At 36.4% G+C, this 18,726-nt stretch overlaps 1 protein-coding gene across 1 annotated transcript in view; it reads right to left on the reverse strand.

Annotated features, from left to right (window-relative positions):
* LOC578029 (protein yippee-like 2) overlaps nucleotides 1-17,462 on the reverse strand; it is a 32,877-nt gene extending 15,415 nt beyond the window's left edge. The window contains exons 1-2 of the mRNA XM_778219.5: nucleotides 17,237-17,462; nucleotides 2,690-3,375 (exon numbers count right to left, since the gene is read on the reverse strand). Of these exons, the coding sequence (XP_783312.3) occupies nucleotides 2,690-2,860 (171 nt within the window). The 5' untranslated portion in view covers nucleotides 2,861-3,375; nucleotides 17,237-17,462. The remainder of the gene's footprint in view (nucleotides 1-2,689; nucleotides 3,376-17,236) is intronic.
* Between the last annotated feature and the right edge of the window lie 1,264 nt (nucleotides 17,463-18,726).

Below are 18,726 nucleotides of genomic sequence, written 5' to 3' on the forward strand. Positions count from 1 at the left end.
CACTGATCCGCTAATAGTTAGTGCAAGGGTCCATTTGTTTTTAAATAGAAGGTATGTTAATTGCAATACCAAGCAACCCACATTATTGTCTCATTAAATAAATAGATTTTTTTTTAAAGGCCATCTTCATATGTTTTATTTCCAGCTCCCTAACCAGACTAAAAAACATTTAGTTTGAAATACTGTTGACCTCATGAGTTTTATCAAATTAAAGATAAACTTTAGTACTGGTAATGCGATATCATTGTGAAAGAAAAGGTGTGGAAAGGATCAGAAACAGTTGATCATGTAGCATGTAAGTATTGGTGTGCACCGCAAGGTTCTGGAGTCATCAAAATCATAATAAATTTGACCGAGTCTTGGTAAAGTAACAAACACTAACATAGAAAGCTATATATGGGACAACACTCATGGTGTCGGGGCTAGTACTACCTTGATTTCCTTGTCTTTCTATGCTCATTACTCAGCCAGTATACATTTTCTTTCAAAATTGTTTGGCACATGTCATTTATTTGTAATCTTGAACATTCAGTGTAAGTTTCGTTTGATTCTGTGAGAATTATTATTTATTTTTTTTACCAGTACTGGAGTTTATCTTTAAGATGCGACTCAAAGGGATGTCTACAAAGCTGGACAATTTAGATGTTTTGGTATATCATGTAATAGACTTTGTTTTTGTAGTTCTCTAGGGACTTGTAATGTAGACTTCCTACTCTCACTTCAAACTCATCAGGAAGGGAAAAGGAAAACCACAAATTATGAATTACAAGTGGTTTATAAGCTACTTTCATAACAGTCAAGGTTTAGGATAGTCTACAAATACAGACTCTTCGCAAATAGCACAATATTTGGCAAATAATCAGTCCCGCAGGCTATTATGCATTCAACTTAATATTTGGCAAGGAGAGGTGGCAGGTGGGGCACTATACTTCATTTTTAGTATTTTCCAGAATAGAATCATACTTGTTTATATGCATTGCATTCTCTAAGTAACCCTTGTAGAAAAGGTGTTCAAATTTTCATGACCGGCCTTTCATTTTAACATTAGTGTAAAATTCATCCGCTCTCTTAAAGGAAAATGTATAAACTAATATATTATTAAATATGAATGATTATTATTCAGTCCTAAATTCTTAGACTACATGTTGGCAAGACGATGTGTGCATCAGAGGTTGTTTTCATTCCTTCCCTGTCTAGAATCATGTTTAATATTTAATGACATATCTACTTGGGTTCACAAGTTCATAACACGGTCAAGTGAGGTTTACATCAAAGCAACCTTTCATATGCATGTACTTCTTGGAGATCTGTAAGCAAGAATTGTATGATACATGTAGCATTTACAATTGAAGGGCAGTGTAAAAAACTACCAGGAATTTTTTTTTGTTTTACTAGAGCCCTTTCCCGATTTTTAGTCTAGTATTACATGTACATGTAAGTAGGATTTCCTTGTCAAATGTGTGTTTCTTTGTTGTTTTTCACATTTTTTCCTTCTCCTACAGCTCTGTTTGAATTTTCCAGAGCTTCTTGAAGACCTTTCAGGAACCCACTCACTCGAAGCTTCCATGCAAATATTTTCACTCATGAAAAGGCCTTTATCAAATCAAAGAAAGGAAGTGAAAGATTGTCCGTTCAGGATAAATGAAATGGAGTATAATTAATGACGTTTCAACTTTCATTTCCGCAGATAATACTGGTATCTCTGTAATCATCTTGGAATGAAATATGAGAGGCTGCAGTAGTTACAATGCACGGTGATATGAAGCATACATGTATGCCTAGGCTATCATCCAATCTTCCTACACTAAGCCGACAAAGGAAGGTACAAAACCTGCTTATTTTTTATTTTTCACATGTGAAAAATATATTTGAGCGATATATGAATGATCGATCAGTTCGTCACATTGCAAAACATGTGCTATGTTTCATAGCTTGCGACTGCATGCAAATAAGCACCAACCCTACATGGAGCACAAGTTTATTTCCTGACAGTCAGGTGTCGATGTTTGTGTCATACAGCGTGCCAACTGTCAAACCAACCTTTTGTTAACCAGCAATGTTGCATACAATCATCATCCCAATTCCCATTGCCATACTAGACAATGCATGTTTATATAACAGAATGAGTCATGAATGAATTGTTAGATCCATTGTTAAGCACTGGGACAGTCCAGACTTTGTTATTGTTATTACAGTCCTTTCTACCTTTCTAAAATCAACCAAGGACAAGGTCAAGTTCTGGTAATTGTACAAGTTTGAAAATTATTTGGGAGCTTTCTTATTATTTGTTTTTCCTCATTTGTGGGAGAACATTGTAGAGGCATTAATTGTTCCATGGAAAGATTGCTCTTAAAATCCCCTCATATTCAAAATAGAAATAGAAAAAGCTTCAAACTTTGGACCGGATTTTTATGCCAAATATTGGTAAAGTCCCATATACCCAAATCTGTGCTTTACATCAACTGTCTTGAACTTCATTGCCACTGAATTTTCTTGAAAGCTAATGTAAACCAATGGTACAGATTGTCATGAAATGACCCTCACAATTCATGTCAACTGGAGAGAAATGAAAAATGACAGGATCAATACTGCGAAATGTGTCAGTGAAAACATGGGAGTATCACACGTGGAAAAAGTCCACTATAATCAGCAATACAAAGAGATGTCCCAAAGAAAGTTGGTAGTTTACCTTTGATATTAAGTCATCATGGTTAGCCAAGTGAGCCCTGCAGTGGATACAGCTATACCTGCGATGGCAGTTGGGCAGGTAGGCCTGGAATGTCTTCACCATCTTGCCTGTCTTAGAGGTACTGTGTCCGAGGAGCTTTGTGCAGTCTAGCGCCCCCACAGAGCCACACATGCAATCCCGCTCAGCTCCCCACCACCAGGAGGACAGTAGGCTGCCGATGATGGGCACCGAGGAGCAGCGATGGGTGGGAACGGGTGGCGATGCCGTGATGATGGCTTCTGACCAAAGGAAACTATTCCTTGCCCTGGTGAGTCAACGACCGACAGAACTCACCTCACCTGTGGCAAGATGAGACCTTAAGTGCGCTGGAGGATAAACTAGGATGTATCGTAGATGATACGCGATTGAGATTGTAGGATAGAGATGGATGTTGAGATGCGAGTGATGGATGTTTTCATATAGGATTTAATGTCCATCTGGGATGAGGTTCTCTTCTTCTCTTGACTCCCTTTGCAGGGAAGTTGTGCTCTCTGAGGGACATGGGACGAGGGGTTGCCACGGAAACTCAAGAATCACACCCACAACGCTTCCACAATATGCAGGAGAAATGCTCTGATGACACACAATCATGAAGAGATGGATGCGTCTGGAAAGCTCACGATTCTTGAAGCCAGAGAAGTTGCTTTCTGTGAAAGATAAAATAGAAAGAGTAGAAATGAATACATACAAGAGAAAAGTTGGCAAATCAAAGAACATTGACAACAGTAGGCACTGTAGGCCTATATGTAGTTGATAATATCAAGGACTGCATTATTATTATGGCTATCGATTAAAACATGGGCCCCATACAGAATCAGGTTATTCATTCACATACACACTAGTTAGCTTTGCCAAAAATCTTTAACAATTATCATTTGTGTTTTTTCAGGTCTTGCACGAAAAAATTATCCTTTTAACTATTTATTCTGTGATTTACACTTTAGTACAAGGGCAAGTACTTTGAAATTGATAGAAGCCCAGTATGTTGTGGCATATGAGTTGTACATACTGTAACCTTCTCACAACCAATGGTATTTGACACAAATAATAATAATAATAGATACATAACTGCAGTGCACATTCTCTCTCTCTGTTTGTCTGCCTCTGTGTGTGTGTGTGTGTGTGTGTGTGTGTGCGTGTGTGTGTGTGTGTGTGTGTGTGTGCGTATGTGTGTCTCTCTCTCTACTTGTCTCTCACACCGTCCCCCTCCATGGAAATGCTTGGCATTCGTGGGTGCAACTCGATCCTCGATTCATTTTGGAGCAAATCAAAACGGGACATCGCCACATCAAAGGGCAACAATGCTAAAATTACTATAAATACTCCAACAGACTGCCAATGACATGAACATTTAGCCATGTACACCTACATACAGCAGAAGATTGCAAACAACATGCTCATGTCATGAGAAAGCATACGACACTGTTCAGTCTTTGGACTTCATGTAAACATGTACATGTACGTGATCATATATACTGCATTTTCTCTTATAAACACATCTCATACTGTTTCATCTTGCAATGAGGTGTTTGCAATGCAGTCATGCCTTTTATTAACATAACATTGTACTATCAAGAACGAGACATTTTCTGGAATACTATTTATTTCAACGAAGCAAGGATACTATTTTTCTTTTTCCTACATGTACTACTTTTCCCTCTTTTTTTACCCCAAGACAACATATGCTTTCAAGTTTCATAGCAAGTCACTGAAGACTGATGAACCCTGGAAGAATTGAGGACAAACTTGTCACCTTTCGATAGAAGGGGGAGGGGCGGTGGTTACTTGGGAACTTTTGAGTTGATGCTTTGAACAATCCCTGAAGACAAGACATTACAGGTGTAGATTATCCTGACATTTGGAAGGCTACTGGGGTATGTAGTCGTCGATCAATTACCACACACAGTAGCTCTATCTGTATGTAGATCAGAGAGGTTAGATCCTCCGATTGAATAAAAGGGGGGGGGGGGGGACTGTTAAAACATGAGATAAATATTGTAACGCTTGCAACTCATTATGGAATCATTTTATGGATCAGTACACTAGGATAGGCTTTTCAATAGAGATATGATACCTTCCAGCATGCTTCGCTTCATTTGCCAACTGCCTTACTTGAGATATACAGACACACATTATTAGCTATTAGTCAGTAGACAGACCAAGTAGACTATATATTCAGACTCTGTTCTCATAGATAGGGAGGTGGTTTGTAACTTCATGGTTAATTGTGATTAGAGGTGGTCAATCAGTCTTGAGTTTTAACATTTAATAACATTTTATTTATATTTACATTACAGGAGAACCCTGAAGTTGCACACACTACATCAGTTTTTGTGAAAATGTATGAAATTAGGAGACTACTGATTTGCAGTGTTGGCATGGCAGTGTCAGCTGGTCTACCAGTGTGTACAGTTTTCCCCTAGACAAACGTTGCACTTGGGCTTACATGACTGCTATTGCGGTTTACAGATGAGATGACTAGGGTATAGCTCTGTGTTTACATCGGTAGTCTTTATAATCAGACCCTATGAATAAAATATCTGTTGGTGTTTATCATAGGCCTAGAAGTGGATGCATACATACAGGCAGGCCAAAGAGGAGTTTGTATTTAACATGCAACATATCAAATTAACCAAATTATTAAATGTTCATCATGCATTAGATCATAGGCCTACAGACACATATGAATATCATCGACTTGCCATTTTTTTGCATTTCAATGACCCCCTCCAGTCCCATAAAAAAGAATCTACATTGATGTACATGTACATGTGTATTATATGTCATTCCTATCTAAATACTAGGCTACTAAATACATGTACATTAGCATCGATGTGATTAAACAATTGCTTTTATCATAGCTTTAAAGAGGCCCTAATTAAAATGAAACTGAATATTAAAGTTATTGATGTATTACATGTATGCTATAGTTTGTTATTCAAATGAATTAATGTCAAGCTACACGCATGTTGGGCCTTTACTTCAACTTTAACATCAGATTTTAAAACCAAATTAATATTCCTGCCCCCCCCCCATCCTATTCTCCAAGACAATTTCAACAATAGCACACAAGAGCCATAAAGATTAGCTCCAATTTAATTGCAGTGGTTTCAACTACTGTATATCATAAAATGTAGAAGGAAATCATAAGCTATCCCATCCCACACATAACAAGTCAACGACACCCCATCATAAAAGGGGCTGTGACGAAGACTAGTCTCAATATGAGAGGCACATTATCATAAATCTATGGAAATTCCCTTTGTTGCTATCCCTGCATATCCCTGCACATATCTGCTAATCTAAGCAACAGTTCAACGTGCATGCATGCTGCATACATGTACATCGCTATGCACTCTCACCTACCTATCTGCACTTCAGTATAGATGGAGTTGGGTTTTCTTGGCATATGGACAATTTAATCAAACAAGTATCACTATTATTATTATTTCTTTATTGCAACAAAACTTGAGGTTGGATGTTTGAAAAAAAAGAAAAATACAAACAGATCTATAACGTTACCAACAATGGTAGAAATAATGGAATAGTACACTTTTTGATCAGACAGCAGGGCCTAAAGTCATACTAAAGTGCATTGTTTTAATATAACATGATTATTTTTTTTTCTCCCAATAGTGTTGAGTATATCAAATGAGTTTTATTATGCAAAGAAACATAGCAAAAACAACAAAATATAAACAAAGGCCTTCATGCAGGTCATGCAATAATCAACACATGGCATGGTCTTTATTTAACTCAAAACCCCAAATTGATATATGCTTATTATCCCATAACAAGCTTTTCCTCCCTTTACCCCCCCCCCCCCCAAAAAAAATATATATATAAAAAATCAAACAAATCAAACAAACAAACAAAAGAAAAACATAGTATTAATAATAATAATAATATTTAATTTTTATATAGCGCTTATTACAAATGTCTCTAAGCGCTTTACAAATATACTATTACCCTGGTCATTGGATTCAGTGCTTGCCCGCACACACTGTATAACTGTATAACTAAAGATGATTATCTTAATCCCATCATTGCATTTGAGATAACTGTTATTATCTGTAACAAAATATCTTATTAAAATATTTACATACTCATTTACTATAGTATCTTATCTTCATCTCAATATAAATGGTAAATGTAATCTAATTTAACTAAACTACGCTGATCAAAGATTAAAGTAGTAAGTAGGCCTCATTAGTACAACAAATATTCAGATCAGAAGAACGACAAGTAATAACTGCCTTTTTAATTATATCTTTACCACCAAAAACCAAACTCTATCTCGTAATGTGAGTACATTATGTGATAAATGCAGCAGCATTTAATTAAAAGCTTTCCTTGTGGTGAAAAATGGATTTAGAGGTTGTACCGTAAAAAGATTAATAATTAAACTCTACCACAAACCCTCACCACTAATTGATAAACTGATGATGTATTTAAGCTTCATCAAATTCAGTGTTCACATGTAAGAGGTTTGTAACCCACAATAAATTAATGATTCACACAGGATCAACAAAATTTCTGAACCCATTAATGTAGAGGCGAAACTAGATGGAATTTTGACTGCGCGCAGTCGAAAATGATGCCTCCGCCATAGAGCAATTTAAACAAGTTTGGAGTTTAAATCTCCAGTGGTTCTTGAGATATCATGATAACAATCTCAATGTATGGAATTTCATAAGTTGACCTCTGTGACCCTTGACCTTTGACCTACGTGCTCCAAAATCTAATCAGATTGTCTTCCTATGGTGATACACACTATCATTAAGTTTAAAGTTAAAATCTCCAGTGGTTCTTGAGATATTATGATATGGTGATACATACTATCATTAAGTTTGAAGTGAAAATTCTCCAGTGGTTCTTGAGATATCGCGATAACGATCTCAATGTATGGAATTTCATAAGTTGACCTCTGTGACCCTTGACCTTTGACCTACGTGCTCCAAAATCAGATTGTCTTCCTATGGTGATACACACTATCATTAAGTTTGAAGTTTAAATCTCCAGTGGTTCTTGAGATATTATGATAACAATCTCAATGAATGGAATTTCATAAGTTGACCTCTGTGACCCTTGACCTTTGACCTACGTGCTCCAAAATCTAATCAGATCATCTTCCTATGGTGATACATACTATCCTTAAGTTTGAAGTTTTTACATCTCCAGTGGTTCTTGAGATATCATGATAACAATCTCAATGTATGGAATTTCATAAGTTGACCTCTATGACCCTTGACCTTTGACCTACGTGCTCCAAAATGTAATCAGATTGTTTTCCTATAGTGATACACACTATCACTAAGTTTGAAGTTTAAATCTCAAATGGTTCTTGAGATATCGCGCTAACAAACTCAATACAAGGAATTTCATAAGTTGACCTCTGTGACCTGTGACCTTTGACCTACATACTCCAAAATCTAATCAGATCGTCTTCCTATGGTGATAAATACTATTCCAGAGTCTTAAGTTTAAATCTTAAATGGTTCTTGAGATATTGTGATAACGGTCAAACGGGACGGACGTACGGACGTACGGACAGACGTACGGACGTACGGACGGACGTACGGACGTACGGACGTACGGACGGACAACCCGAAAACATGATGCCTCCGGCACCACCTTCGGTGGCGGAGGCATAAAAAAGCTTGCGGTAGAAATGATCCCCTCAATTAGGCCTAGCAGACCACGCTTTTAATAATTAATTAAAAGACACGGCTTGTAATAATACATGACTCATCACAAAATTAGCACTGAGAGCGTCTGAAGTAACAAAGAACTACTGACCATAATCACAATGAGAGGGATGGAGGGAGAGAGAGCTGAAAGAAAGAGAGTAGAAAGAGAAAGAGTAGAAAGAGAGAGAGAGAGAGAGGGAAAGAGAGAGGGAAAGAGAGAGAGAGGAGAGGGAGAGGACAGAGAGGGATGGGGAAGGAGAGAGAGGGATGGGGAGGGGAGGAGGGAAGGAGGAATAGGGGAGGAGGGAAGGAGAAATAGGGGAGGAATAGGGGAGGAGAGAGGGGGAGGGGAGGAGAGAGAGGGATGGGGGAGGGAAGAGGGATGGGGAACAGGTCATCATACATTTAGATAGCAAGAGAGTGAGATAGTGGAACAAAGTAACTGGAAAATCTTTCAATTATATTATGGAGGAAATCCTGATGTATTTGCCTATAGATGTCTACGTAATAACTGTATACACCTGTATAGTTACAGGCAAACCTACATGTACATTAGTCCGCCAATGTACGAGTGTAATGTAATTTTTAGTAAATTTTGTTAATTAGAAAATAATAAAAGGTCAATAAAATTTTGTCAGCTCAATATCAACAAAAATATTTTACACTACCCCGGTATCTTTTATTTTCGTTATCAGAAACATAGATTGTTGTTGCATATAAATTCTGGCTTTTCGGTTTGTGAGATCATAATTGGCCATTTTTGTGCACAAATGTATGTACATGTACAGTACAATCTATTAGCAGACATGATGGAAGTTGTGGCCTTGTTTTACAACTCTGGAATAAATTGGTTCCCAATCATATTCTCCCTGAAGTGTAATTACAATGTATACTGTAGCTTGAGTAATATGCATGTATTGGAAGTACGGTAACCGAAACAAGAGGACTATGTCGGCTTATGTGGATGTCATTATAAAGACCTTCATCATTTTTGGACTGATGGAGGTAGAGTCCCGTGAAATTCTAGCAAATGTACATGATATTCAAGAAATGAACACAATGTATAATGTAATACGTTGTTTGTACGTATTATTTTCCTTAAAACACTGAACTATAAATTGCTACTTTACATGTACATTTGCTTGTATGCAGGGCTTGGCAAGTTGGCACCAATAGGCGCCTGGTACACAAGGACCAAGAAAACACCGCTCTCGCCCCCCCCCCCCCCCCTCCCCTCCATATTTTCCGGATCTCTAGAAGGGCAAAAGAAATGTGTAGAGGAGCCATGTTGCGAGGCATATTATATCCATGATGCATCACATCCATACAAGTGAAAGATGTAAGCTGTTGGCCTGCATGTATTTTATGGTTACTGATGAGATATGAGATGTATTGCTAAACTTCCTCCATCAAATCAATCACATGTGATCATAACAGTCATCCATAACCATCTCAGATCTCATCATGAATAATTGATGAGCTTACAGAATGGCATACGGCATGGCATGTGCAGGTGCATACCAACAACTGATTCCATTACCATGCAACCTACACATCTATTCATATTCCTACCCACACAGCCATTCAATAATTCATCAAAATTGCTTACACTGATGAAAACAACTCAGAGATACACTTAATTACTTATCAAATCAGTTTGTTGTTGACATGTTATTTGGCCTGGCATGCAAAGATGACTGCAATGATGTGTGAAAGTTTTCTAATTTCTTCTGTACACCCGTACCTGACAAGGAATAGAGAAATTGTAAGCAGTTCATGCTCATGTGTTGATGTTTTCTGTATGAAAACATTATTTTGAAAATGTTTACTATTCTTTTTAGAAATTGTACCTTTTATTATAGATTTTAGAACATTTTTAAATGTCACACAAGTACTAGAACCCTTTATTCCTTTAATATGTAATTACTTTAAAATCGATAGGATGCACAGCGTAGACTGTAGACTGAACGATTAAACAAAGCCAGACATCATAGTATCTCTATAAGAAAATTTAATTGCTTAACACAATACAAACTACGTCAGTGATGATCAGGAGCGACTGGATCTCTATGCGATGCTCTACATGTCCTTTAATTATGCACAGAACCACAGACACAAGGCTAGCTAGCTGCAATCACAGGCTGGGGAACAATGGGGTTACCACAGCAACAGACTAGTCCCAAACTCATCACCACGATTGCAAATGTAATTAGCTTCAAGCTTTCTTCATCCAATCTGCCATCTACTGTAGTTACACCCACTCTGCAATAGTGTAATAACAAGTGTCTAAGAATTATATGTACCGGCATACATGTATGCTGTACAGACGTAGCAATTAATAGTAGCCCAAAATGTAGGCCCAAAACTTAGTCTGAACTTAAACCCAATCATTGAAAAAGATATAAAAAATAGGCCTACATTTCTTTCTTTCTTTCTTGATTTTCTTGATTATTGCCAGTAAGTTTTTTCAAGCTCAGTGGAAAATAAAACCCCAAAACCACTAGGTTCATAGGGTTAGTTTGGATATTGCAATAAGGCCAAATTAAAGGTAATGCAAAGTTTTGGGAAATTTCGAAAAATAGATAGATAGTGATTCTTTACAATTTTGATATATTTGGATGCCCCTGTGGATGTATTATAAGCACTAGAAAATTTAGCCCCTAAAACACTTCTGCTTTCGAGAAAAACTGAATATAAAAATTTACCGGTGCTCCCGGTAAATTTTGATAAATTTCACATAGCTGCGACCATGAAAATCTCAGAATATGTAGTTGTGATATATAATTTCCAAACGGGAATACCGGTAGCTAATTGGTTGATTTTAGTCAGGAAACAATGTTTTACAGCTTAATTAATATCTTGACCCTGAAAGAGAGCTATACAACATAAAGAACGTATTATTTACAATTTTATAACTTAAGACTCGATTTCAACCGCAACAAGGATCACTGAATATTGTAGGATCGCATATGCTTCAAATATGTTCGTTTGAACCAAATTCATGACCCCATACCAAAACTTTGTACCACCTTTAAATAAAAAAAACATGTTTAGCGTCCTGCCTTTTTGAAAAAAAGGAAGGAGGCCCTTTTTTTTCTCTTCAAAATGGCTGCTTGGTACATTTTCCCTGACTGTTAATTTTCAAGAAGGCCGCCAGCATTTTTTTTCTTCTAACTTTAGGAAAAGATCATTTTAGCAGTATGTTTAAAAAACAAAAAAAGCAGACGGCCCCCAAAAAGGAAGCGTGTGGGGACGCAACATGATTTTGTTTTAAATGGCCTAGTGAGATTACTCAACAGGAACAGATAGGGCCTATATTTCAAATATGTTTTAGTTCTTTCAAAAACTACAACAAAGATTAAACATTTTAAAATCACACTCGATTCTCACTTTTTCTTCTAAAAATATGATAGTTGTACCAAAGAGATACCAGCTGGTATCTCTTTGGTTGTACATGTTCAGTGGTTGATGAGTGGTTAATAACTTTAATGCCTGCATAATAGACACTAACATCAACATCCTTGCCTCCTTGTCTAGTTAACATGCATACTACAAGCTTATACATTGTAACACATAGCCGTGATATGAGAAGCCCACACTGCCAAAACATCCCTGCCAAAACGTGTTCAACATAATGGTGTCCTAGTATCATACCACCTATCGCATTAATGTAACACCTACGCGTCACTAATGCTGATACTGATGGCAAGGAGGAACATGGCCGATTGGATTCTCCCATCGCGGCAAGTACATGTAGGCCATAGAAAGGGTAGAGTGCTTGAGAATTCTCTGGGGTAAAATGATTTATAGTGCTCAGCAAGCTTGTTTAGCCAGCAATCCAAGTGCATGTTCATCATGTTAGTGTCCGCCTACTTGGTTTTAACAAGACATTTGAGCCTCGCTAACATTACATGAATGTTTGAAGGGATTTTGGTGAATCAAGATAGATCCTGCTACTAGCAAGAAGTTGAATAGCACTTATAGCAAAATACAATGTATATCAGTCATTTTTTGTATACTGTATGTATAGGAGTAAACTTGTAAGCCCATATTGTGGACATTTATTTTCAGTGATAGCATGAGTTCAAGAATGAGATACTCCAGAATATATTTACAATGATTTTAAATCTTTTCAAGTCAATAAATGTTAACCATAAAAATGCATACTAAATTACTACATGTAAGTAATATAAGGTAAGCTGCATACTGCTCAAGTGGTGCAAGGTTAGATGTTTACATGTAAGCCTAAGGTACGAATGTACATGTATACAGTATGTACACTGTACATGTACATGTACAGTGTACATATCACCCTCAGCAAAGGTTATTTCCAGGACAACAAGCATGAGGTTGAAGATCAAAATCACAAGAGGCATGCGGCCGCCGGGCCGGAGGGATGGAGCTGTGACTGGTCAATGACCATACATGTACATGACTACATGTACAATCCTACGTCTGCAGAAGGAAGTCTATAGAGGAGGATGATGGAGCCATGCTTCTACATATTTGACATAAACACCACATTCTTCTAGGACCCCGAAATATGAAAAATATGCAGAGGCCTGGTGGGAGAAAAGGAAGTGGGGTTCTGGTAATCCATGCTTAAATTGAATTCAATCCAATTTTCATTCCTCCCTCCCTCCCTCCCTCACTGCTTCAGCTGGAATATTGCACGCACATACTCTACATGATCCACCAATATTCATCTACTGTACATCTAAAGCCTCATCTCAAATTCACGTCTATTGAAATGTAATTTATATAATTCCATTTGATTTATAATACATGGATGGCAATTTGTGTATTGTTTACAGTGTATTCATAAACCATAATGAAGTATCAATTATCCTCATGTTCTTAAGAATATTTTTTTCATTCACGCAGAAAATACACATAAAAAAAGGTGAAAATTGAACCTTTCCACAATATCTTGTACTTCCATTTTTGGTAAAATTATGTTTTCTCCCAACTATTTAGTTTTTTGTTGTGGGGGGGGGGGGGTAGTGGTCCTACTCCACTCCTACCATTGTAAAATAAGAAAGAGGAAATAGTTGGCCCCAAAATCAAATCATATGAAAGCCTATTTGCTCACAATTTCATTTGCAGGATATGAATCTAATGAGAAGTTGTGTATTTTTTTTGAGTCACCCTGTACAAAGTGGGAGGGAATAATGTTTTGCATGTCAATCAAGCTGTGAGCGATAAACAACCAAATTAACATCTTCATTCAAGAGACACTAATCACTACTGGTGGGCAACTGATGGTTGTTTTTATGTTCCCCACAAATGGCGTTAACTGGAGCATGACAAAAACAATCTATTTATTCTTGTTGTTGCAAATTTTAATTACATCATCAACGAGACTAAAACTGCTGTACATTGATCCTATACATGTATTGGCTATGAATGATATTTCATTAACATGGAAATGACCCCCCCCCCCCCCCCCCATTTAACAGAAACTAAATTACACTCTTTGTTTTCAATATCATTATGTATTTTTTTAATCTCTCAAATTCGTAAGAGCCTGACTAAGAAGTCTTTATGATAAAATGATTAATTTCCAAACTTCTTACACTGTAATTGCTTCAAAATATTGACTATAATCACCTTTTATAATGCTTGTATATCTTTCAACAATAACAAACATGTACATGTATGCACACATAAAAGATAAATGACCAGTTCGTTTGTCTCATCAAAAGATAACTATGAAACGTGACTAAGACATTGCTTCCTCACGAAGCTCACGGATGATGAACAACAAAGAGGCTGTGGTATTATTCAAGGCAACACACTGCCACGTGCTAGTAGGACACATGGCTATGGAACACATGGCTAAAGCACTGATAAAATCAAATACATCATCCCAGACTTTGAGCTTCGTAAGAACTAGTTCAAAGGAAATAAAAAGCTTGTCAGTCTTGTCACAAAGGATCAGAACTTTAATTTAGGTCTCTAAGCTGAATCTAAAGCAGTGGCTCGACACTAACAGACGCACAGGACACATGGGTGCCTTACATGAAAATCCATGTACAGACTAGCTGCCAATATTTCAATTTGTTGGCATTAGGGCTCATGCATAATTTATAAACAATCTAAAAAGTTAATTCTTAAGACTTGGTGTACTGGCTTCCAAAATGAAAATGTATAGCCCGAGCAACAAGGATTTGCACTTCATGCAGCTGCTTTCATCTGCCTTTGCCAGAGACTGACAAAGGTAGTATAAATTAAAGTCAAAGAGTCTGGTTTTGCAGACTACAATGTACTTCATATCCAGGTTCTTGATTAGGGGATCACATTTATATTGATCTAATTTTTCCTTTAAATGGGTTGTCAAAGATAGAGAAACAGCTTTGAACATTGGTATACCAGTAATAGAAAGTTTATTATTTGTATATTTAGGAGATAACATCCCAAAATAAAGTTTTGTTTAATTTCAAAGTCTAACACTTGACGTACCATACATGCACATGCACACGTACACAGTACATGTATGTTGACAATCATGTACATCTAATTTCAACCTGTATTATATGATTAGCCACCTCTATCAAGGTTACTTGATCATCACCTATATTTGTACCACCTTCTAACAAAAAAATACATGTAGACCTACATGTAGACATATAAGATCCTCTCTAGAAAAAGCCGCCTCTCTAGAAAAGCCACCAGTCCAAAGCAGCAACTTTTATATAATGTACACGTACATGATGTAGGCCGAGTGTATTAGAAAAAATGGCAAACTTTCAGTTAATGCTGTATGATCTCTCTGGTATATATTATAAAGTCTTGCAGATAAAAATGTATATGAGCAGTCTGTGTGCAATGCTTCAAGCAAGAATGGTTATAAAAACAAAATAATGAAAATGTAAAGTCTGGGGATATTATATAAAGGAAATGTCCTAATGGCGATAATGATGTAGATGCATTATATATAAAATATGAGTACATTTTGTATTTGTAAGTACAAATGTGACTTATTCATGATCCAAGAAGAATTTCATATTTTTCAACCAAACTGCTGGTTTATCAAACTTAAAAAAAAAAAAAATTCTTGTCCTCATTGAATTGAACGATTGAAAAAGTTATGTAAAAGTTTTCATACAGTATGTTCTTTCTGATAGATGTATTCCTAATGATAATCCCATTCAGAATTGTGAACATTTTTTGCAGCAGAATAATAGAAATTTATATTTACATAACTCCTCAGCAAATGGTGCACTCAATAAATGGTGTTTTGTTGCACAAGGTAAACACCGGAAGCAAATACATGTAATTCACAGAGCTGTACAAATAACAGTTCTCAGAACTTCAGACAAAATATTTGCTTTGAAAACTGCCATCTACACAATGTAGTATCTGTACATGTATATGAACATGTAAGCTAGAAACAGGATGTACAGTTTAGAATCTAAGATTCGATTTACATGTATAACTTCATTTCTTGAATACTAAGAGGGGGAAAAAAAACTTTGCTCATGCAGAGCCTACGTCTTGGAGTGCTCTCCCTCAAGAGATTTGTTATTAGTAGATCAGTCGAACTGTTTACATATAATATTAATATGTATCTGTTTAATTTGGCATATCATATCATTAAATTTCAATTTTGCATTTATTTTTCTTACTCCTGTTTCTTTATTTTATATTGCAGATGCTTTTAAACAATCTCTTTTTTATTTCTGTTTCACAAGTGTGCCCCCTGAGCATTTGCTTTCAAGTGAATTCGGTGGGTGCTATACAAATCTCATATTATTATTTTGTTATCATTTTTTATTTTCTTGTGAGCCAATGTTGATTCATCAAAATCACACAATCACACAGCACTACATGTTGATGGTTCTGCAATATGGGAATTCTAATTCTACCCCTTTTCATTTATAAGCATATTCTAAATTTCTAATACAGTAATAGAAGAAAAACAACAACATCCCCATAAATAAAGAGATGTAGATCTACCATGAAAATAAAAATGTAACCTAGAGACGAGTCTACATTACTTATAATTGTCTAAAAAAAAGAGAAAGTGCTTGAATTTTTAGATCTAGACCTAGAGCTAGACCCTTAAAACTTACAAGTTAGAGTGACTATCATAAATTGAATTGTAAAAATTGAACTTGAAATTTTTAAGTTTCCTTTCTTTAAGTTAAACTAGACTTCTACTCAAGTTTAATACATTCTTTCACCATTCACTATTTCACCTGTCTTCTCGGGCTCCTTAGTAAGACAATGCATATAAATATGTGAATGCGTTAAAATGTACCATCATTGTAAATGTGAACGACTGAAAGAAGAAAAATTAATTAATTGAATTGAAAATTGAATGTCTTGCAATGCCCTCTTAAATGTCAACAGAATATATTTTAAAACACACAATCAAGAACATTTTAAAGTCAATGTAATCATATCTCACATATTAAGTCAGATATTCTTCCACTCTTTTATTCATTAAATGTTTGGTAAAATTGAAATAATATGTTCATGGTTTGTTTATTAAATTGCTAGTTCCAGGAAGTGTTTAGCAGATGTAATACATTTAAGTAGATCTTTTACATTTGGCGTTCATATTTATTTCAGGGGCTCTCAATTCATCTTATTCAGTAGTAATCAGTACGGAGGACAAAGCATTACAATTGATGTCATGTACACAACAAGTCAATACAGCATGGTCGACAAAACAGACTTGCATCCCATGCAATAAGCAACCTGCATTGCATTGTGAGATACGAGATACAAGACCGAGATGCATGGAATACTGCATTGCGCAAGCCAACACACAGCTGGCAGCTGGCATAATAACTTCATCAATGTTACTTACAAATGGTGCTTGCTCCGCAGGAAAATACTGAAGTGATATGTAATGGAGGAATACCGACGAGAAACGCAAAAAGGAGCTCACAACAATTGTTGATATTAGCTGAAAGGTTATCGAATGATGAGATATAATACCAAATCCAATCCCCAAGTCGCGGGAAAATTCCAATGAATGGCTTCCAATGTTTTGATTCAGTTGCGCGCGTGCGATCGACGAGATTTTCGATGGCGAAAAGGTAACTTGTTGTGAGCAGTCCGTATGACCTGAGCACCTTCATTGTCATATAGGGGTGTTCAAGACGTTCGACGGGTAGGAACTAAAATTATGAGGAACAAAGAAACGGATTGGGGGGGGGGGGGGGGGGGGGTTGCAATATGATATAGTAAAGGAATGTCTTTGTTGTAGACAGGGTTTGTATTTCTTTATAATGATATTCTGGCCATGCCATGTGTGAACTAGTGATAACCTTAGAAGAAAATCTTCTTTGTTCTTTTCGTTCATCATTCAGAAGCAAGATAGTTTTTCATGAAAGTGAAATTAATTTTAGAAGTATCAGTGGGCATGATCTGTATGAAAGTTTCTCCTAATTATTCATTTTATAAGAAAAATCAGTGAATGTTGATGGTAAAATAATCAGGCCGAGTATACGGCATTTGCAAGAATCTTCAGTATTAAAGGAGGCAGATTATCTCGAAGAAGAAGAAGAAATAGAAATTAACACTGTCGGTAAAAAAATTAAATTTCACCCCACAAAAATATATACAATGAATGGGTAATTCCACGATCCTCAGGCCCTGCTGTTACATCGCCAGGGCTAATTTGCATTCTTCGCAAAGATTGCAATAGATGGCATAATTGAATTTAGTGTCTATTTAAAAAAAAACACACCTGTAAGCCTACTTTGTTCATTTTTGTTTTAATTCGTGTGAAACATTATGAATATAACGCTATTACCCTATATCATTAAATGTCTCGATTGAATGTAGGCCTATAATGTTGATGAAAATATTTTCACCGATAGGCTATATGCTTACAATCCAAATCATATTTTGTACTATCTCTCTCTCTCTCTTGTATCCTTCCTCCGCTCAGGTCGGAGATCGTCGGCACTGTGAGTCTGCCGAAGTTACATAAATGGCTTTCTATAAGTCGAAGTTTGACGGGTTGTGTGAAGGTTGCGTATAAAATAAAGGATAAGGGTATCATCCTAACGTGATCATAAACTATAATGCAGATTTAACTCTCTGATAGAGGGTTGTGGAACAGCATGATCGCCAAAGTCAAACGATATGGCATTTAATTTTAGAGAGAGAGAGAGAGAGATAATTAAAAAGTAAAGGCCTAAATATTCGGCATATGGGGACTGAAGTTTCCCACGAGTGAAACAAGCCATGGCATGGATACAATAAAGGAAAAGTGCACAGTAGGACATAGAAAGTTGTCGCCTCTCGGCATGGTGAAAACTTTGTAATTTTGGTTTCCCTTAACAAAGA

Source organism: Strongylocentrotus purpuratus, unplaced genomic scaffold (genome assembly GCF_000002235.5).
Source record: "Strongylocentrotus purpuratus isolate Spur 01 unplaced genomic scaffold, Spur_5.0 spur5_contig_818, whole genome shotgun sequence".
NCBI classification, from domain to species: domain Eukaryota; kingdom Metazoa; phylum Echinodermata; class Echinoidea; order Camarodonta; family Strongylocentrotidae; genus Strongylocentrotus; species Strongylocentrotus purpuratus.